Below are 23,337 nucleotides of genomic sequence, written 5' to 3'. Positions count from 1 at the left end.
TTAAATAATTTCAACGATGGCATTTGGCAACTATATGTCTAAACTTGCAGGTTAATTTCATAAAATTTACATGATTGAGTCTAGATAGATAATAATCATAAAATAGGTTCTCCTTTATTTACAATTGCATCTTATTTAAGCTTCACAGTTGACATTGTAGATAATGTGCAATCCATAACATCCACTGGTAAAAAAATTAACAAGCTGTAAGGAATAAAGACCAAGTACTATTTATTTATGTAATGTTAAAAAGAGAGAGAAATAGAGACACGTAACCTGCATCTTCTTTGCTGAAATATAATGAAGGTGTAATTCTGAATGCATTTACATAACAGCAAAAAAGCTTATAAGTGACATAGAAAACATATAAAAATTTGGCTAGAAATAGCTGATTTAGATCAGATTTCCAGCTCTATAAATCAAGTTTAAAAGAAGTTATATAACTCACTCCAAATTCGAGTACAGAAAAATCCTCTAAATATCTTACACATTCCATAGTTCAATGAACATACCCCATAAACAAATAAAATTCCATACACCAAAATAATTAGCAGACACAAACAATACATAGATTAGCAGATAGATTAGCAGACATATAAAAAAAATTAGGATAGTCATCTAAATCTAATATCAATAGATGGCATGAAAATTTTATTACTGGGAGACAGTGAGAAGACAACTAATATCAAACCTTGAAAATTGTTTTTTGTGTCTTAACTATTAGAGGAAAGCAAAGAAGAACAAGGCAAGCACTTACAAAATAAAGACACAAAAGGAGTTACTTGCGCGCCAAGTTAACTAAAGTTCATTTGTAATTTCAGTTTCATTTACATTTCATTTGTATTGCATGTACATGATTTCAGCTTCTATATAAGCTGCACTTGTAACCGTTTTCACTGAATGAAATTGTCACGACCCAAAAACAGTAATCGTGACCGGCGCACGAACTAGAACATTCTAGCCCGGCAAGCCTATTGATTCAACTTGACAAACTAACATAAAAACAATTCCAATTCGGTTTTCACTTTCAAAAAAATATTTACTGAAATTTCGACAGAGTTTCCTCTGTAAATTCAACATTTCCAAGATATGAATCCTGTTTGTCAACCTGTATTCTCATCCAGAATTTCAAAATGACATATTTACATAATTGTACATCTCAAATAAAACATTCAGACTCCAAATAGCTGCAGATACATCAATGGACACTGAAATATAAATATAGAAAGAGAAACCAACCAAGAGGGCCTACCAAAAGTGACACTGATAGATCTTTAACCCTGCTAGAAGCTTTCTACGCAATTGACTTTGAATCTGTAAAAATATAAGAAAAAGGGGTAAGTCATAAAGACTTAGTGAGGAGACAACAATCATCACCAACTAGAAGGGAAACACACAAGAGCACGAATATTTAACTATCTCAAATCTCATATCAATTTACAAAATTAATAACCATATGAAATTCTATTAATCCAAAATCAAATAATATTTCTGAATCCAATGTCACCAACGTAACTAATATATTACTCTTAGCTTGTTTAACTAAACCGTAATAAGATGAACTAAATTTATTAGGGAATTTTTTTTATAACACCTTTTAAACTATGAGTTTATTCTTCTGGTATAACCTTACTACAAGCCATCACATCTTAATAATATACAAATGGGGAACAACAAATAGCAAAAAATCTTGCATCAATCCTATGTGTCACATCCTCAAGCCCCTTAATGTCACATCATCACTAAAAACTAATTTTATTTTTGCCATTTTTAAACATTCACACAATACAAACAATAAAATATCATTATCACACATTTTCCCATTTTCCCTCTTCAATTCAAAATTCAAATTTCAAAATTTTTTAAATCCTTTTTTCCCTCCTACTTTTTCTCTTATCCTATCAAACATCACTTTTCTCTCTCATTCATTCCAAACTTATTTCTTTTTCTTTTTTTTTTTCCTCACTTCCTCTCTCTCTCACCAACCCAACACCACTCTCACGCAGACCTCCTCATCCCTTCTAAGCTCATTTTTCTCTGCCTTCTTTCTTCATTTCCGATCAAATCCGACCTCCTCCTTCAAAAATAAAACCATCACCGTCTTCCTCTAATCATCCTCTACAAAACCCACTCAATTATTTATAGATCTATCAAGTTCAGTTTTGAAACCACCATTAACCACCGCGTCGGAATTCTCCTCACTGAGCCGGTTTTGCAGTCAGAAGCTTCAAAGGTTAATTGTTCATTTCACTTTTTTTATTCCACTTTTCTATCATTTTATTTGATGTTATTCATTTTGATCTTTGTTTGGTTCTTTTATTGCATATATACGGATATATTCGTAGGGGCGCTGAATTTCTTTGCCGAACTTGAAACTCACTACTTCGAAATTGTATCAGGTTTGATTCTAAAACGATTGTATATGTTCAGATTTGTAGGCTCCAGTTTACAATATTTTTATAGAAAGAATATTCACATCATGGTGTTATTTGCATGTGCATTCAAAAAAAGTTGCTTGATGAATTTGATACAATAAGTATGACATTCAACAGTATCAGATTCAATTTGCCACTTGAATTGCAAAATTTGATTAATTATTGTTTGTGTTGTGTTTTTTCTTCACTATTATGTTTTAGTTCAATTTGGTTTGTTTGAGACCTGGCTGATTTTTTTCTATTTTTATTTCCTGGTTTTGTTTGGTGACAGGTTTTATGCATCAAACTTAAAAGAGCTAAAATTTCATCAATCTGTTTTATGTTTTTTATTTGGTAGAAATACATGACCATTTGGTTTGGGTTGTTTTGTTCTAATTATTATTTTGTTTGAATTATGTTTTTAATTCATGGATCTTGCTTTGCAGCTACGGGCAAATGGAAATCAAATGAAGGGGCTTTCACTAACAAGAGCATGTAAGCAATAGCTTACGATTACTTAAAGCTTTTGTTGCTTCAAGTTGGTGTTTTTGAATGATTGAGGGCCTTAATCATGTTGTTTTGTATGAACTAAGAAACACAAATTCAAGAAGGTATAATCTCATGAAATAAATGATATCGTGTTGGTTTTTTGACATGTAATGTTTAGTTTTGTTGTGATTTTTCAAAAACCTAATTTTCATTTTACAAAGATGAGTTTACTGTTCCTTATATTTCTTTCTTTGGCAAACATGAGTTTTCTCGCCCTATTTTTTACTCTATATGGCATTCAAATTTCTTACTTTGGTACAAGTTTAATTAGGTCTTGATTTGTTTTAAAGTAGCATACTGCAAACACATTCAAATTAAAAATAAGAGTTAGTATCTTACTTCATCATCTTTTGATGCTATTAATTGATAAGTTGAATTGTCGACGATGACTAACATGAGGATAACATATTTGTATCTACTTTTTGTTTCTTTGATTGACTAATGTATACCAGATGGAGAAAACATGTTCAGTTATCATAGATATAAGACATGTTCAGTTAAAATTTTAGGATGTTGTTGTTGAGGTTTGATTTGGGATTTGGCAAGTCAATGGACAGTTCAATATGCAGGTGACATGAATGATTTTAGCTTAAATGACTTTATTTGTACTCATGTAATTAATATAATAAAATCAGACTTCAGATTTTGAGAGCTGAAATAAGTATTGGTGTCAACTTAATTAGGTCTTATTAGTTATTCATTCAGTGCAGATTTTACCAAAGGTCTTATTATTAATATAATAAAATCTCTCTCTCTCTCTCTCTCTCTCAATGTTCTGGCAGATTTTGAAGCATTACATGAGATATCAATATTTGTATTTGAGATAATGTCCATGAGGTAACTTCATTTCTTCTTTTAGATTTTTTTTTGATATTAGTGAAGTGAACTCTCCTTTCTTTCAATTGGTCTTTGTATTTGGTCTTTCAATTTTATTGTTATTATTTGTACCTTCTTTCAATTCGGTATATATTTACTTATCGATTTTCTGTTGAATGAGTAATTTTTAGATTAGTCTATTGCTGATTGTGTAAGGAGAAATTAGAAGATCTATTATTAGATTATTCTTTTGTTAATTGTTATGTGGTTTTTTCTCTTAAATTTGTTGTTTTTACCTTCTCTTATAAGAAGTTATTTGGTTTGATTGATTTGTGGAAGTTTGTAGAATGATTGTTGTGTTTGTAGTTTTGGATTGATTTGGATTCAATTTTGGTAAAAGCAATTAGAGGGATATGCTATTGCCATTAACTTGGTAGCATTTGGAGTTTGTTTGATTTGGTCAATTGGGTAGTGCTTTTGGTGTTAAATGTGTTAAGGACAATTGGGTAGTGCTTTTGATGTTAAATGTGTTAAGGACAATTGGGTATCCACAAGGTTCATTAGTAGGAATAGATTCTCATAAATAACTACCCATCATATCTACAAAATATAAATTACCATCAGTCAAAATATGAACTGAATAAGGATTTTGATCCCAATGATGGGATTGTCAAATTTTAAGTAGTTTATTGTGAAGACAGATTAATTATTTTTTGATACATATAAGCAATGAGAATCCTTTGCCTAATCTATTTGTTTTGGGTGTTTTCGTATTAACTATAAGTTTTATTTTTTGGTTAAACATGCACTCATGGCAGGAATTAGTGAACGAGCTCAATTAGTGGTATCCAATTAGTGGTTTATACAGTGTCTTTAAAGGCTTCTATTGGCACTTATTACTTCTCACTTTACTTGATTGCTTTCTTTTTGTTTCACCATATTTCTTCCTTTGAAACTTGATTTGGAGGTCAATCAAGTTAAGATGAGAACATACCCTTGGCGTGTTTAATGATTTGAGGTTGTAATATGGGATTAGTTCATGACTAAAGTATGATAATTGTTGAAAATAGGACTAATAGAGTGATAAGCTACAAAATAGGATTATCAATATATTTTACTGTAATTCTTTTTAATAATTTAAAAAGAACTTGCAATCATATTTGACATTTTAGGATATAGTTTGTTTGGTTTGGGTTTGTAAACTCATAAAAGCAATTAGAGGGATATGCTACTGCCATTAACTTAGTGTAAACTGAAGTTGGTTTCATCAAGATGTAAAGATAACAATGGACAGTTCCCTCAAATAAGCAAATCGTGATTTATTAAATGAGAGCTTAATTGGGCCACCTTGCTATACATCAAATATTATTTACCAGGCTAAGTTAGGAAAGTGAGGATAATGAGAACTTAATTCTGTCGAAACAAATCTGATTGGGAACTTGCACATTTTAGAATATTAAATGAAAACTTAATTGGGCCTCCCTGCAATGACTTATTTGAGTTACTTCTGTATTTTTATTGTAATTTTGATCAAAACACAACCCTATTTCTTCATTTTGTTTTGTAAAAATAACCCCAATTCTACTTCATTTTGTATTTTTCTTTGTTTACATCAAATCAAATAAGCATATCTTCAATTCTACTTCATTTTGAATCTTTGTTTACAGTTGGCTGAGTTTGAAAGTTTGGTTAGAGAAAAGATCACATCAAATCATATTAATTAAGAGATAAAACTAAGGAAGTTTAGATTTGTACTGAAACACCTTCAATCCTTAAGCATATCTTCCAAACCATGACAATTAGGGCAATCAAATTTATTGCATAATAAGTTATTATAAAAGAATGTAGAAAACTGAAGCTTTGACAGAAAAGGCTGTGTCTATTAGAAGACTCTACAACACATTGTGATGATTCAAGTAGTAATTATTCAGAATATGTTTTTTTTTTATTGAATGTTTCTTTTTTTTTGAAGAAGTTTATTTTATGGATGTTGAATAATTGAATAGAGTTAGGATTAAAAACTAAGAGTTAATATTTTATTTTATTTTGTGCATCAACAAAATAATTTTTGTGCTATGACTTTTAGTTTTTAAATTTTTTTTTTCAACAAAATAATTTATGATTGTTTTACTTCTTATGCAGCAAAGATGATAATGCGATTTTATACCTTTGGATGTGTTAACAATTGCAATATGCATGTCTTAACAATTGCAATAGGCTATGGTTCAGTCCTCTTCTCAAATCTCATATTTATTGATTATTTAATGGTTCATTTTTTGCTAATATGCATGTCTTAACAATTGCAATAGGCTATGGTTCATTTTATGCCATTGTTTCTTATCACACATTATGTTCTCTCTTTGCAGCGACACAATAATCTTTTGTAGGATATGGTCAAGTTGCAATAACACTTGCTATAAACCACATGGTACTCATCAGGGGTAAGTTTTATTTTATATATCAATAGCCAAGTTTAATTTTACTAACTCTATTTTGATATTGATTGCCTAAATTTAAGTTTATTTAAGTTTTCTTCTAATGAAAAAAAAAAAGCTGCAACCTATATATTCTTTTTGGGATTTGTTATCTCATGCGTCAATGATTTATATGGAGTAATAATCAGACCAAAAAATCAAAAACATTTTGTATTCTTGATGATGACATGAAGATTTGACCAATTCAAATACCAATCATTATTTGTAGTTTATTTCGAATTGATAGTGATACTCAGCTTATAAGAATTGACTAGACTTTTATGTTATTGATGTTAATTCAATGGTTCTTTATAGTTTTGGCAATTTGAGTCTCCAAATTTTTATACCACTAATTGACAAAACAAGTATTATAACTCTTGCTTCATGGTTATGTTTTAAGCTCAGAATTTTCAATCTTGCAATATTGTTTTCTTTAAAAATGTTGGTTGAGTTTTGTAGTATAATATGATTATATTAACCGGAAGCAACTAACAAGAGTGCCCTGTTTTCAACTCTTTGAATTTGGCCATGATTGAGGTGATTTAACTTCTACTTTAGGTGTTTTGAATTCACTAATATTTTTTTTTTTTTGTACATAATCAGGAAATAGTTTTGGCCCTTTTTATTTTTTATTGGTTCAAATACATGATATCACTCATCAGACTTGAGGAATAGAAATACAATACATGATACCTGCATTTTTCAATGGCTGATTTGGGGCAAAAAATTATAAACTTTTGTCAAGCCTCTGACAAATAAATTGCAAACTAAATTATAAATGTTTTTTTGTAGGGTGCTAAAGTCGTGGTAATGTAGTCGTGCAATTCGCTGCAATGAAGATGTGCAACTTGAAGGAACTTTTGTTTTTCTAATCCATTGTCATGTTTTAAGTTTTAGTTACATTGAACACAAGACCACGATTGCATTTTTTTATTGGTATATAGTTTAGGACTTTTAATCTTTGTAAATCAATACTATTCTTTAAATAATTATTATTAGCTCAATTTCCGAGTGTTCTGTTGAATCCAATTTTAGGTCTTCTATTAGCTCAATTTATGAGTGTACATGAATTTGTTGATTACAAATACTGATGTAATCATGTAGAAGGAATGACTACAACTAATTAGGCAAATGTTAGCAGGCTTATACGTTTATTGATTTATAATGTATGTCTAAACATAGCTAAATGGTTTTTGAGTGCAAGCAATTTATACACTTCTATGACAGTTTTCAAACTTTTTCACTTAACAAGTTAACTTATGTCATAACAAGTACCAAAGTTTGATTCAAAATACCATCTAATTTGGTTGAACTCAAGAGTATTTTCTATAATGTTCTTTTCACTTCCGGTTCTTTTTACTCTTTAAAACTATTTGTGTTTTAGTTTGACATAATGAGTTCTCATTGTTTTACTTAAGCTTTTCTCCTCATTGTCAACACTAAAACTCCCAAGACAAAACCACAAATCAATGATTACATCAATTTTGTTTTTTGTGGTGAGAGTTTTATATGGGTATAGCCAAAATTGTTATTTTCTGAAGACTACTCTTTGTTTATCAATTTCATTAGTATAATTTCAAAAATATGCCCCAAAAAATCACAAGAGCTTTCTGAAGACTTACTCTTTGTTTATCAATTCATTATGATAATTTCAAAAATATGCCCCAAAAAATCACAAGAGGCTTGAATCTTCCATTTGATAATGTTGGAAGTCAACGAATATTTTAGTTCATATATCAACTTTTTCAAGGTATTATAAATATCCTATTTTCAACATTATAATATAGCTATTTTGAATATGATTTCTTTTGTAGACAACGTGGGAGATATGAATTGATCTTAGAGATATTTTCAACAAGCGATGTTTGGATTAACATATTTTTAAATTATATTTTTAAGTTATATTTTCAAAACTATAGTAGAATCTAATTAAATGTTGCTATGCTTAGGCATGGCAATTGGGCGGGGTGGAGATGAGTTTTACCTTCCACGTCCCCATACGCTTCCATTCACCTCAACTATCAATGTTGTTTATCCGAAGGTGTTTGATACTTTGTAGAAAATAGCTTATCAGGTATGAATATATGTATATTTAAGCTTCATGGTCAATTTGAATTATCCAAGATACATTAATAACATGCAAAAACCTTTGTTTAATTTTGTAGATCATTTTGGAGTTATAAAGTGATGATGCATCTATATGCATGAAGGTTTTTTTTGGATTAATTGTGATTCCAAGTGTTCACAACTTTTTGGTGTTACTTTTAACTTATATAGCTCCGAAGAATCATTATTGGTCAGGTTTATGTAATTGCTTTAAATTAAATCGAACTATATGTCAAATGATGAAATTTTTCTTTTGATGATGACAACAACATCTGATTTGTCTAAGAAGTGCATTATATGTTTTTATTTTGTGGTACGTTCAGAGTAATATTTTGTTAATGCCACGATAAATCTTTTCTCGCCCGTGCGTTGCACGGGTGGAAATACTAGTATCTAACATTTAGAAGCAACATGAATATCATTGTACGTGAAAATCATTATCATGAATAAGAATAGTTCTAATCTCAATGTTGTAAAGATGTGAAAATAAGATTTCAAGCCTTTAGAAAATATATCGTCGAAAATCATAACAAAAGTCTTTAAAAGTATATTGCCGAAAATCATAATAAAATCCTTTTAAAATATATATATCGAAAATCATGATAAAAGCCTTTAAAAAATATATTGTCGAAAATCATAATAAAAGCTTTTAAAGAAAATATAGGAAACTCCATTTAGTGAAAATAATTTAAATGGGTGAATCGAGAACTAGCTCCATCTCGTCGATAGCCCTCTCCTCCTAATGGTGGCCTTTCCATTGGGGCGGCTCCATCTAACGGATAGCTCTTTTCTCTCGACTCAAAACAAGTGTAAAACATTTTCAATTAGGGAGTTTACCTCTCATTGATAGCCCTCTCCTCCTAATGGCGGCCTTTCCATAGGGGCGGCTCCATCTAATGGGGTAACTATACCTAATTGAAATCACATACTAGGTGCACCTAGGTCGTCGTCATTATAACCATAATTTTCAAAACATCATTCTTAAAACACAATGCTAAAACCATATTTCACAACATAACGAAACTTATTTCAAAATACGTATCATCAAAACTCAATCGAAAATCTACTACTTATAATCCAAAGTAAATCCGAATTCAAATCCAAATGGAGCACATATTAATATCAAAAATTGCAAAGAACATATATCTCAAAAATCGTATTTCTCCATGTCTCAAAATTCATGTCATACTATATGCAACCAAACCTCAATTTCAAATCTTTTGCAATGCAAATATAGTATAGTTAAATTTGATGACTTTTCAAATTATATAACAATGACGAGAGAATTGTTCAAAATGTTCAAAGGGTGTGTTTCCCAATTTGATAAATACTTTAACATATAAAATCAACAAAATATTAATAATAACGATAATTAAAATAAGTGATAATGATCGTCATCAACTCACAGTTATGATGAATCAACTAAGTTTGCTCTCTAACCACTCCGAAAGAAGCATGTGAAGCGTCCGAAGTCGTATCAATAAACATCCAGCAACTCTTAAGCCTCCTTGACGCTTCGGCTTAATTCCCCATAGTCACTTCTGCCTTCATCTTTCCAAAACAGCTTATTTCTCACAAACTATGCTAAAACCCGTGAGCATTTCCAGCAGGATTTACGAAACTTCAATTGGGTTTTCCGAATTCATTTCTAATCCGAATCACACAAAATTTATATCCGATTTGAAGGGAATTTAATTTTGAATCTAAATATCCAGCAAACACTTTTCTGTCAGCTTTCTAAAACAGCTTATTCATCAGTTAAGCACTTCTGCAAAACAGCTTATTCCTAGCTTTAAGCTTATGGCACTTCTAATACCCAAGCCTCTGCTTCTGATTCTTCCTTTAATCTTTAACCCAACACCTGCTCTTGACAGCCGAAACATTGACAACATCACAAAACATGCATAAAACGACTTAAGTTTCAATTTTTTTTTTTTTTTTTTTTTTCTTATGCATCAACTTATGCATTCTGCCATCTGAACAACAGCAGCTCATGCTTCAGTTCAGCTCCAATTCTTCATCTACCTAACCCAACCACACGTGACAGAAAAATTCCACTTATGCCCAGCTTATCTGATTCCTTGAACCAAACTTCAATTCCTTACTCAAGCTTATGTCCCTTTGCCCATCTTTAGCCTCTACTCTCTTCTTCAGTATTGGAACTTAGTCAACAGCCCATAACACCAAGAAATAGGAATCATACATTCCCTAACATCACCTTAATAAATTGTTTGAAAAGCCTAAGGTAGGGAAAAGAAAGTGCAGATTCGACCCATATGAATAAAGAGAAAGAAAACCAAGTTTGCATGTAGTTTAAGAGTTCCAATACATATTTGCATATTGGATTACATGAGGTTTGAAAGAGTAATTGTTGATTTGGTTGAGATAGAGGGAGTGACCGAGGCAGAGAATGAACAGGGAGTGGGAGAAATGTGTTTTTTTTTCCCACGTGTGTGTGTCTAGTAGGTTCCATATATATTATATTATTATTACTAATTTATTTATTTTATTTTATTTTCCCTTATAATGGAACGGTCTGTTTCAGTCTTCCCCCCTTAAGAAAATTCGTCCTCGAATTTTAACCACTAGTTTCAAATAAGTATGATTACTTTCCACACAACACTTCTTCCGGTTATCAACTTGTTTCTTCATTAGTCAGGTCTTGCCATAGAACCTTTCCCAAAACGATATCCTTTGAGCATAAACATCTCACTTTCTTATCTATTATAGTTGTCCAATGATTGGTGTAAGATAAATTCTCTCCCAATCGCACATCTTCATGATAATCTCATGATAAAAGGTTTAAAGGTACCTCTGAAGTATAAATTACAGGTCTGACTTTCCATAAACTCAAATGCGCCGATGAATTTTTTTTTTGACTAGATTGTCCTTTTTTTTGGTCGAACCATAAAACAGCCTACATTAGTTAAACACTATGAATATCATCTCTCCCACTGTGAACTCTAAGGGACAACACCTCTAGTTAGCATAATAGTTTTCCTACTATAAGTTGTTACTAAACAATCTCGGATCAATTCAACATTTCGAATGACATCTTGAATCAATTTCCTCAAGCTTCTAACCAACCTATATAAGGGGTCACACTACCTTCAATACATATCCTCCAAGGGTAACATCTAAATACTAGATTGGTAACTATTGTTATATCCAAATTCCATCTTAGACAAATATCGATCCTAAATTACTCAAAGTTCAAGAACAAATGTACGAAGCACATCCTCTAGGATCCCTATATTTTTCCCAAATTTGCCATCATTCCTAGAATGAAGGTTGTTCTCACATTCAAATGAGTCACATATCTATATCATAAGGACCTCCAACGTTGAACGGTAAATTGAGCTTTACGATCAGAGATAATCGTCAACAATACATCATGCAAGGTGACAATATCATCCAAAATAAATCCTAGAAGACTGAGGTGCAATATTATAGTACTATTCACAAATAAGAAACGTGAAAACTTTGTTAACTGGTCTATAATCGCCCACAACGAGTCATAACCCTTTGAGTTAATGGTAAACCTGTAATGAAATTCATAGTAATACATTCCCACTTTAATTCACACATTTCAACAAGTTGAAGTAAACTTACAAGCTTTTGATGTCCAACCTTTACTTGCGCACATCAAGCACTAAAGAGGCAAAATCTTTTACATCCATCTTCATTTAGAACATTGGTTAATGCTATAACAAGAATGGTGAGCCTTCTCTAGTATCTTTCTACATACATTACCAACATTCAGAACTCATAACCGAGACTTTAACCACAAAAACACCATCGAAATCACCTAAGGAGTCTTACTGTTCCTCACATTATCAACCATTTTTAGCACGTCTAAAATTTCACTAATCTCCCGGATGTCATAAACAATGATGGAACAAATTTACACATGGTCAATAATGTCCTTGAATGATAAAGTTTCAGTTGAATTCTATTTACATTCTACAGCAAGCTCTTGTAATTATTTAAGTACGGGCCTCTTCATTTCTGCTAACTGGGCAAGACTACTCATAGGCATACTACTAAAATTATCTACAATAACATTTGCCTTTCTAAGATGATACAAGTCTGGGCAATCAAATTTTTAATTATTATTTTCTTTCAAGAGAGCACTATCCACCTTCTTTGTCTTGAATTTAAACCTCGTTGTTGAAAGATATACTTACGACTCTCTCTTGGTCATGTAAATTTCCTAAGTCTTGTCATATAGATGATGCCTTCAAGCCTTGAGAGCAAAAATCATTGCTAACGCATTCAAATTATGTGTAGGATAGTTGGGATCATGTATTTCATTACTATTGGAATAAACAACAATTTCATCAATGAACAATATCACAAATTGACCTAAGAATGGTTTAAAACCCAACTCATCAAATCCATAAGAAGATGTGGGAGCATTAGCAAGCCCAAAAGGAATAACCAGAATTACATAATGCTTGCAGCATGCGTAAAGAAGTGTCATTGACATAAGATCCCAACAAATCAACCTTGGAAAAACTCAGAGCTCCTTGCAGTCGGTCAAACAACTCGTCAATGCAGGGTAAGTGACATTTATTTCTAACTACCACTTTATTCACATGTTTATGAACTACACATAATCACATGTATCTATCTTTCTTCCTTACAAACAATATCAGGGCTCCCTACGGAAAACAATTTGGGTGAATAAATCTCTTATTGAGAAAATCATGTAGCTTCTCCCTTAACACCTAAGGTTTTGCTAACTATTTGATCAAAAGGTATTGATGTCAATAAGTGTTGGGAACCAAGTCTATAGAGAACATAATCTCCTTATCAGGTGGCAATCTAGGAAACTATTCAGGAAAACAAATTAGGAAATCCACACACCTTTGGACCCTTTTTAATTCTTCTGAACTCACTAGTATATCCCTGAGGGAAACCAATTATCCTTGACAACCTCTCTTCAATAACTTATTAGATCCTAAACTTGAGGTCAAATGATATGGTACCTAACTAAGTTTTCCTCAAAAGGATAAAAGTGATTACCCAATATCTCAACTTTCACTACCTAGTTATAATGGGCTAAGGTGGCTTACTGGACATACAACCAATTCATACTCAAATCCTATCAAAAATCTATACTAAAGCTATTGGTGTTCATACAAGACTAGCTAATGGATGTGTCATAGCTGCCAAGAACGATCCCTTTATTTATTTATTTATTTATTTACCTACTTGACCATATTAAAAGCATAATTTACTATCTTTGAAACAATTTCCAGAGTGGAACCAACTATTGCAGAACCAAAAACACTCTAACGGAAAGTGGATCATATATATATGATCCATGATCTAATCTACGACTCTGCATAATGCCCAATAATTTATCTACTGGATCCATCCTTTTATGATATTACTATCTGTTGTCCCTAATTACCGAAATATAACTTCAACACAATGATTATAACAATTACTGTATGGTCATTCAACTTGTTTCTTGCAAGAATCCTGTTTACTACATCCCTTAAGGTTTTGTTGCCTAATCTAAAGTATCAAATTTGAAACTTCCCCAAAGTAGTACAATTAGATCCAAACACAAATCCACTTAAATATTCTCCTAATTCTCTAATGAACCGCTTGACACGCATCTCTTCTATGATAGGGTGAGGATCATGTCTCGAATCTCTGTAAAACAAGTTTTGTACTCTAAAATTGACATAACCTCAATTAGTTCCGATCTTTCATACTCGTGTGCTAATTCATCCCAAACACTTTCTATAAGTAAACTAGCCATAAACAATCAAGAGATCTCAATTCATTGTAACAGAGGTGATCCTACTTATTTTCCACGTATAAGTGTATCAAACGAGTCATATACTACACCCTCCAAATTACATGAAGTAAACTCCCAAGTCCTTATGCTTGAGCACCCTAATGCCCTTCATAACCTCTCGACACTATCAATGAATTGCAGTGGATCTTCACACACACTAGACTTATAAATGTAAGGTTTAAGTCCATGTAGGTGAATTTGACGCTTGCTCCTCAACAAACTTCTTATTAACTGTCAAGATTTGTTTGCCTTAGGTTAACCTATTGCTTTCCAACAGCAACCACAAACAAGTTGTCATAATACCTATAGCAATCTTCACATTCTTATTTACACTTCAACACTAGCTACTCCTATAACTAAGACACATTCGTCGACATGAACGCAAATTCTCCATCATTTGATTTGCGTCGACCACGAGTACGTCCCGAAACACGACCCCTTTAACTAAGGTTTTAAGGTTGAGCAATAAACCCATGAGGAATTAATTTCCCTACTAGTGGAGATCTTGGTAATGGGTGACACCCTCACTAAATGAAAGAAATTTGACCGAATAAAGGACAAGACGACAAACAGAGTGAGACCAATCAAAGACCAAAAGAAATAACAAGGTTAGACAACAAGTGACACTACCATAGAATGCTAATAGATTTTGCAAGTAAATGGTGCCGCGGTTCACAATTTACTAGCAAGAATCTATTTTCATTCTATGTCTGCAGCTATTAGGACCTACAACCGGGCTCTGATACCAACTTTGTCACGACCCAAAAACAGTAATCGTGACCGGCGCACGAACTAGAACATTCTAGCCCGGCAAGCCTATTGATTCAACTTGACAAACTAACATAAAAACAATTCCAATTCGGTTTTCACTTTCAAAAAAATATTTACTGAAATTTCGACAGAGTTTCCTCTGTAAATTCAACATTTCCAAGATATGAATCCTGTTTGTCAACCTGTATTCTCATCCAGAATTTCAAAATGACATATTTACATAATTGTACATCTCAAATAAAACATTCAGACTCCAAATAGCTGCAGATACATCAATGGACACTGAAATATAAATATAGAAAGAGAAACCAACCAAGAGGGCCTACCAAAAGTGACACTGATAGATCTTTAACCCTGCTAGAAGCTTTCTACGCAATTGACTTTGAATCTGTAAAAATATAAGAAAAAGGGGTAAGTCATAAAGACTTAGTGAGGAGACAACAATCATCACCAACTAGAAGGGAAACACACAAGAGCACGAATATTTAACTATCTCAAATCTCATATCAATTTACAAAATTAATAACCATATGAAATTCTATTAATCCAAAATCAAATAATATTTCTGAATCCAATGTCACCAACGTAACTAATATATTACTCTTAGCTTGTTTAACTAAACCGTAATAAGATGAACTAAATTTATTAGGGAATTTTTTTTATAACACCTTTTAAACTATGAGTTTATTCTTCTGGTATAACCTTACTACAAGCCATCACATATCTAACATTTAGAAGCAACATGAATATCATTGTACGTGAAAATCATTATCATGAATAAGAATAGTTCTAATCTCAATGTTGTAAAGATGTGAAAATAAGATTTCAAGCCTTTAGAAAATATATCGTCGAAAATCATAACAAAAGTCTTTAAAAGTATATTGCCGAAAATCATAATAAAATCCTTTTAAAATATATATATCGAAAATCATGATAAAAGCCTTTAAAAAATATATTGTCGAAAATCATAATAAAAGCTTTTAAAGAAAATATAGGAAACTCCATTTAGTGAAAATAATTTAAATGGGTGAATCGAGAACTAGCTCCATCTCGTCGATAGCCCTCTCCTCCTAATGGTGGCCTTTCCATTGGGGCGGCTCCATCTAACGGATAGCTCTTTTCTCTCGACCTAAAACAAGTGTAAAACATTTTCAATTAGGGAGTTTACCTCTCATTGATAGCCCTCTCCTCCTAATGGCGGCCTTTCCATAGGGGCGGCTCCATCTAATGGGGTAACTATACCTAATTGAAATCACATACTAGGTGCACCTAGGTCGTCGTCATTATAACCATAATTTTCAAAACATCATTCTTAAAACACAATGCTAAAACCATATTTCACAACATAACGAAACTTATTTCAAAATACGTATCATCAAAACTCAATCGAAAATCTACTACTTATAATCCAAAGTAAATCCGAATTCAAATCCAAATGGAGCACATATTAATATCAAAAATTGCAAAGAACATATATCTCAAAAATCGTATTTCTCTATGTCTCAAAATTCATGTCATACTATATGCAACCAAACCTCAATTTCAAATCTTTTGCAATGCAAATATAGTATAGTTAAATTTGATGACTTTTCAAATTATATAACAATGACGAGAGAATTGTTCAAAATGTTCAAAGGGTGTGTTTCCCAATTTGATAAATACTTTAACATATAAAATCAACAAAATATTAATAATAACGATAATTAAAATAAGTGATAATGATCGTCATCAACTCACAGTTATGATGAATCAACTAAGTTTGCTCTCTAACCACTCCGAAAGAAGCATGTGAAGCGTCCGAAGTCGTATCAATAAACATCCAGCAACTCTTAAGCCTCCTTGACGCTTCGGCTTAATTCCCCATAGTCACTTCTGCCTTCATCTTTCCAAAACAGCTTATTTCTCACAAACTATGCTAAAACCCGTGAGCATTTCCAGCAGGATTTACGAAACTTCAATTGGGTTTTCCGAATTCATTTCTAATCCGAATCACACAAAATTTATATCCGATTTGAAGGGAATTTAATTTTGAATCTAAATATCCAGCAAACACTTTTCTGTCAGCTTTCTAAAACAGCTTATTCATCAGTTAAGCACTTCTGCAAAACAGCTTATTCCTAGCTTTAAGCTTATGGCACTTCTAATACCCAAGCCTCTGCTTCTGATTCTTCCTTTAATCTTTAACCCAACACCTGCTCTTGACAGCCGAAACATTGACAACATCACAAAACATGCATAAAACGACTTAAGTTTCAATTTTTTTTTTTTTTTTTTTTTTTCTTATGCATCAACTTATGCATTCTGCCATCTGAACAACAGCAGCTCATGCTTCAGTTCAGCTCCAATTCTTCATCTACCTAACCCAACCACACGTGACAGAAAAATTCCACTTATGCCCAGCTTATCTGATTCCTTGAACCAAACTTCAATTCCTTACTCAAGCTTATGTCCCTTTGCCCATCTTTAGCCTCTACTCTCTTCTTCAGTATTGGAACTTAGTCAACAGCCCATAACACCAAGAAATAGGAATCATACATTCCCTAACATCACCTTAATAAATTGTTTGAAAAGCCTAAGGTAGGGAAAAGAAAGTGCAGATTCGACCCATATGAATAAAGAGAAAGAAAACCAAGTTTGCATGTAGTTTAAGAGTTCCAATACATATTTGCATATTGGATTACATGAGGTTTGAAAGAGTAATTGTTGATTTGGTTGAGATAGAGGGAGTGACCGAGGCAGAGAATGAACAGGGAGTGGGAGAAATGTGTTTTTTTTTCCCACGTGTGTGTGTCTAGTAGGTTCCATATATATTATATTATTATTACTAATTTATTTATTTTATTTTATTTTCCCTTATAATGGAACGGTCTGTTTCAGAAATAACACATTCACTTTCTTCACTTTCTTCTTTCTTAGAGCTTCAAGCTTTTTTTCTCATGGTGATTTCCATGGCGGTTATAGTCTTAGATTAACTAAACCAAATACACTGCAAACCTGCCCATTGCAAAAGTCATATATTCATGAAGGTAACAATCAATAATAATGATACACTAAAATTGATTGAAACTTTGAAAAATTTACCTCTTATAGAATAAACCACAAGATTTCCAAATGAGGGTGAAAAAGCACCTTGCAATCAGATTAGTATGTAGAGCGAAAACATTGAGCCAGCAACTTGCATAAAAAAAATAATAGAACTCAGATATACACAAAGGGAAAATATCATTTCAAGTATACATAAAAAACTCAAAGTCCGGATACTCGTGGATTTATATGATTATTAAAACTAATCTAGCTCACTACACTCTCCATAAAATAGGTAAAAAAAAAATTTCAACAAAATCAAATAACACAGTGAAGTCCTAAGCTCCCATAAAATCAAGAAAGGTGTGGAAAAATCGTTTGTCACCTACTAATTTTGTAGAATGATGCCATTCAATTTAAAATTGGGGTGGAAGATAGACAACTATAATTGAATGTTTCTAACTGGTGTTTTTAGTTCCCCGAGATTTGAACCGAAATTATAATCTCTTTAAAAATACTTTGCGAATTTCATTAGTCAATACTTTTTTAAACTTAGGCCGAACACAACTTTTTATGAATCTTTAGCTGTCACTGGATTTTTTTATTAAATTCTTTCTTAAGCCTCTCAAAATAAGAAACGATGGGTCTTAGTGTTTTTTCGGTGTCATGTGGCATTAATATCCACTTAAACAAGACATGCTTATAGATTCTAAATTGTTATAATTCGAGCTTGCTTACTTTCATCCAGGTTGTTGGTTGTGTATTCATTGAAACAAACCACCTTTAGACAGTACATGAAAGCAAGAATCTGAAATTTAATATAAAGATATATAAATTCATAGAAGATAATTATGTACCTTCAAAATTGGAGGTTCGAATAAAAAAATTTCCGATGTTGAATTTTCTCCATAGAAGATAAAATTCTACCATCTTTTACATGGGTTGCAGAAATTGCAACACAAGTTTTTAGAATGCACTTCTTGCGTTGAATGATTTGGAAGTCCATATGATATGTCTTGAACGTTTACTTTCAAGATTGAAGATAAACACTAACATGTGGTTTAGACAGTGGGTTTTACAACATCCCTACCTCAACATATATTTCCATTTCATTTCCATCCCTTAAATTACAAATATAAACATTTATTGCTAAAAAAAATATAAACATTTATTAATTAAACGTTTCTATATAATTATTTGTCTCTCTGATTATATTAAAAAGCAATTCATCTTTTCAGTTTATCACAAATTTTCAAATGTTGTTTGTACCTAAAATTGTGATATTTCTATCAGTCACCATATTTAGATATTTATGTGAATTATTTATTAACTAAAATATTTTGAACGCGGATTATAATCAAACCCCTGCAACGCACGGGCTTCCACCTAGTATATATCAATAATAACATCATAACAATGCGTTAAGAGAAAGATAATCCTGATCTTGATTTCTTATATGAATTATCAGTGACAAGTTGAATCTATTAAAAAAGCAATGTTTAATGTTAAGTCATCAATATAATTTTTTTTGAGAAAAAGTCATCAATATAAATTAGCTAAATACAACTTGCTCAATAGATGTATTAAAGAATGACCATGGTGTTTAACGATATTTTATCTTTACGCCGGCTAAATTGAACAACTTAATTTGAAGCAGTGGGTGTTACGTTTTTCTTGTATCTATAATATACAAAGAAAGTAGTTTTGTGTGACTTTTTCTTCCAATTATACTATTAAGCAAATTTAATCATAAGAATGTTATTTTGGTGGTGTCATTTAGAAAGATAAGAATTTATGTTATAGTTATTATATATTTTTGAAATATATTATATTTGTTATATTGTTGGTAAAAAAGATAAATATAGTTTGTTACGATATAAATGTACAAAATGTCAATCATCTGCACCTATAATTTTAATCAAAATTTCATAAAAACTACCTTTCGTAATTTATACATATTAATGCAATAAAAACAGACAAAAGGGTATGGAGTGCCGTCTAAACGCTAGTTGAATATGAATATAAAAAATGTGTTAGTAGTTGCACAGAAAATTCCTAATAAAAAAACTAATCAAATCAGATGATTAAGGCAATCAGTGTTTTAAAACAATGAATTAAGATGGTGATGAACATGATAAACAAAACTGAAGATGATAACACAATTAAATTTCTATGCTAATTAAACGTTTTCTATTCATTAGAAGATTAAGGAAATTAATTTTAGTTTTAAAATGTTTATTATTGAATTAAAAGAATTTGTAATGACATGTATATTACAATTGTCCACCTAGGTGTGCCACATAAGGAAAATTGAAGAATATTTAAAATTGGGGGACCAAAAAGTTGGATTTTAAAATGGGAGGTGAGTGGGCTGAGGGGGAACCAAAAGTACATTTTAGTATTATTCAAATAATTGTTTACTGAGACTTCTGATTTAGGATTGAGCACTCAATTGTAATTCTTTCCTTAAAAGAAAAAATCAACACAAATAGATTCAAGTATGTGGTTGTTACTTGTTATATACAAACATTGAATTTGGAAAAAGTGTCAAGAAATATTAGGGTTTAATAACTACATTTTGTTTATATGTGTATAAGTGACATGAGCCGTTGTTGATGGAGAATTTGTTAAGTTTGGATGAAGCTTTTTATGAAGCCAAATTTTACCTAGTCCGTTTAATAAAAAGGTTAAGTTCAAACTTTTTATGAAACCTATTTAATTAAATAGGTCGGGTTAAGACTTACAAACAAAAATATTAGACCCGTCAGACCGACTTATTTATATATAATATCTATTCCGTCACTGTTATTGTGGAATTTTTCTTTATAAACTTCAACCTTCATATGATTTGGTTATGTAGTAGCAAACATATTGGTGTGATTAGGTATTCATAAGATTTGGCTATGTAGAAGCATGCTTTTTTGCGTGCTTAAGCTTTCATAAGATTTGACCTATTTAGTATTATGCCTATTGTTTTTGCTATCCAATTCGAATCATGGAAGTGGATCCTGGATAGACGGCCTACTTACCACTGTTTATTTGTACGAGTGGAAGATAGAACCAATTCTCTGTTCGCACCGGTCGCAATGTATAGTTTGTTGTGTTGTTTCGGGGGGCATTTGATCGCTGGTTTGTTTTCCAGGTTTTTGTACCTGGAAACCGGTTGCTGTACATTATTAGGTGTCTTCTGTAATTTTTTTAAACTATGTAAATAGCTTTAGATAGAAAGGTGAATAATAACAGTGATCTTGATTTTCCTATATGGGCACAACTAAACTAACGATGACAAGTCTGGTCTGTTTAAAAAACATATATTTAATGAGGCATTATCCCCCAACTGAGAATGTTACCAACTGGTATTCAACACTTACAGAAGCTTGAAGTTCTCTGTCTTGAAATTATGAATGAGGAACTCATACAGAGTATTGCTCCTGATGATGAAAGAAAAGAGCATTGGATCTTCAAGCAAGTGCCATCTGTAGAAATTGACTAATTGAGAGATAAAAGGTACGCTTTCGCTTCCTTACAATTTGAAGGAAAAAAAATGTTGATTTTTAGTAAAAGGTAATATAATTTATTGTTTTGTCATCAAAATACAAAATACAAGCATTATGTGATTTTTAGTAACATAATTTCACGACATCTAAGTCAAAAAAAACAAATTCTCAACATTTCCTCTGTAATGTTTTTTTTTTAAAGATCTGTTACTTTTCTTATGAATAACTTTTTATTTATTTATTTATTTTAATTTTACATATCACTCATTTTTGGGCTTTGATCTAGATCTTCAAGGTTTTTTTTTTTCTTTTTTCTTTTTTCCAATCCTTATATTAAGCGTCTTTCTTTAATGCCATCCTTATATTAAATTGTCTTGTTATTGTCATGATTGTGTATTATATTGATAATTTGGATTGAACTGCAGGTGATGGTCATCACTGGATTTGAGATTGAAATTTCTTCAAGTGGACTTTTATGCCACATACCACAATAAGGTTATATGCCACCATGCCTTTGATAGGAACAAAAAGTAAACAAATAACCAATTATAAAATTGATTCATCACATGAGGTACCAAATACGTAACTAGTGAAGAGATGCTATGTTGACTATGAGATGTACAATAACCACAAGAGCATTGGATGCAACGGCGACCTATGAAACTTTGTATCCCACATGTGAATGCGAAAATGAGGGTGACCAAGAATTAATGTGGGCGAAGATGGAGCTACAAAACAGGAAGCGAAGTTTCAGATAAGCAAAAATTGCAAACGGTGGTTAACATGGAGAGAGAGAGAGAGAGAGGGTGAATTAGGGTTGTCAAAACATAGTGAGTGAGGTTTCTAGAGAACAAGTGTGTTCAGTTAGTGAATGAGAAATAGGATTGAGAGAGTTTATGGTGACTGAGTGATGGTCAAAAATGAACAAATAACAAATAAATGAAAGCGGAGGAATTTTGCTCAAGAGGGAACCTGAAATTTTTTATTTTTTTTTAAGAGGAAACTTGAAAGTTGTTTTAGGGTTTTGAGAAAATGGGAACACATGGGGGAAATATTAGGGTTAGATGGGGAAAATTTTGGGGTAAAATCTTGTTTTAGTACTGACTAGATGTCTACCTGTGAACGACATGGGTCAAATATGTGTGGGTTAATAATAGTTTGCCAATAATAATTAGTAAATGATTTAATAGATAAAAATCAATATCTAATATTTACGTAATTAATTTGATGTTGGACTCCTAAATGAACATACAAAATATAATTGTTTCGGAAGACACAAGTACAAATAAATTATAATACACCAGAAATACTCATATTTTGTCGTTAACTTTCAAAAAGTGCCAGTGTTCATAGAAGTCACCACACCACCACCATGTGCAAGAGAAACGTTCGCAGTTTTTGAAAGAAGTTGTGACCAAAAGCACATATGGCCATCCATCCATATGTGAAACACATATAAATAACAAAGATGACATAACAAACTTCTAATTATTTACTTTCCTTTCTGTTTTGTCAGTAAAAATGACATATACCCAACCTAAGTTAAAATGATCATAATATTTCAGCATGATAGGAATAATAGTATTAAGAAACACATTACATTAGTCATCAATGTAACAATCCATTCTAATGAGTAACAGTTGCAATGAAAATATGGGACTTAAAGCAGACACTTGCAGTGAAGCGGAAAATCCAAATTTATATGCCTATGAGAAGACTGAATGCTAAAATTCACATACTTATGCAGCTAATTCTATGATTGATCAGATACTTGTTTAGAATACGTACAATCACGGATAGAGGCTTACTTGAAAAAAAGAAGTTACTTGCAAAAACAACAAATATATCAGTAGATGGCATGAAAAATTTAT

At 31.6% G+C, this 23,337-nt stretch overlaps 1 protein-coding gene and 1 long non-coding RNA gene across 35 annotated transcripts; one reads left to right on the top strand and one right to left on the bottom strand.

The window, feature by feature from the left end:
• On the bottom strand, positions 1 to 17,802 carry LOC146938461 (uncharacterized). 3 transcript variants are annotated; one of them, XR_015031313.1, is made up of 5 exons: positions 16,683 to 17,786; positions 15,272 to 15,333; positions 9,766 to 10,225; positions 277 to 1,314; positions 1 to 184 (listed from the first exon to the last, which is right to left on the bottom strand). It is a non-coding gene; the product is annotated as an uncharacterized LOC146938461 (long non-coding RNA). The 3 variants fall into 3 exon arrangements; XR_015031312.1 differs by having other exon boundaries at positions 9,766 to 10,220; XR_015031311.1 differs by lacking the exons at positions 1 to 184; positions 277 to 1,314; positions 9,766 to 10,225 and having other exon boundaries at positions 15,018 to 15,333; positions 16,683 to 17,802.
• On the top strand, positions 1,647 to 7,418 carry LOC146938462 (uncharacterized). Of its 32 annotated transcripts, XR_015031283.1 has the most exons (9): positions 1,666 to 2,233; positions 2,346 to 2,399; positions 2,707 to 2,768; positions 2,861 to 2,909; positions 3,473 to 3,532; positions 3,746 to 3,800; positions 5,922 to 6,002; positions 6,146 to 6,220; positions 7,046 to 7,418. XR_015031283.1 is itself a non-coding variant. In XM_085752405.1 (5 exons), exons 1-5 carry the CDS (start codon positions 2,285 to 2,287, stop codon positions 7,051 to 7,053), a joined length of 294 nt encoding a protein of 97 aa, XP_085608531.1. In that variant the 5' UTR covers positions 2,240 to 2,284; the 3' UTR covers positions 7,054 to 7,418. The 32 variants fall into 32 exon arrangements, 2 of the variants coding, with proteins under 2 accessions (XP_085608531.1, XP_085608530.1); XR_015031287.1 differs by lacking the exon at positions 2,707 to 2,768 and having other exon boundaries at positions 1,647 to 2,233; positions 6,146 to 6,207; XR_015031281.1 differs by lacking the exon at positions 2,707 to 2,768 and having other exon boundaries at positions 1,647 to 2,233.
• Positions 17,803 to 23,337: the final 5,535 nt, after the last annotated feature.

The sequence above is a fragment of the Medicago sativa genome, chromosome 3 (assembly GCF_051527215.1).
Source record: "Medicago sativa cultivar Bolivia chromosome 3, Bolivia_mono, whole genome shotgun sequence".
NCBI classification, from domain to species: domain Eukaryota; kingdom Viridiplantae; phylum Streptophyta; class Magnoliopsida; order Fabales; family Fabaceae; genus Medicago; species Medicago sativa.
This window is presented reverse-complemented; position numbering and strand designations above follow the sequence as displayed.

What these genes read in the sequence shown, in the direction of transcription:
- LOC146938462 (XM_085752404.1), top strand. Translation starts at nt 2,285, where the DNA reads ATGTTATTCATTTTGATCTTTGTTTGGTTCTTTTATTGCATATATACG. An exon ending in CTACTTCGAAATTGTATCAG is followed by an intron (nt 2,400 to 2,860) that starts GTTTGATTCTAA and finishes CTTGCTTTGCAG; the next exon opens with CTACGGGCAAATGGAAATCA. An exon ending in GCTTTCACTAACAAGAGCAT is followed by an intron (nt 2,910 to 3,472) that starts GTAAGCAATAGC and finishes TTAAAATTTTAG; the next exon opens with GATGTTGTTGTTGAGGTTTG.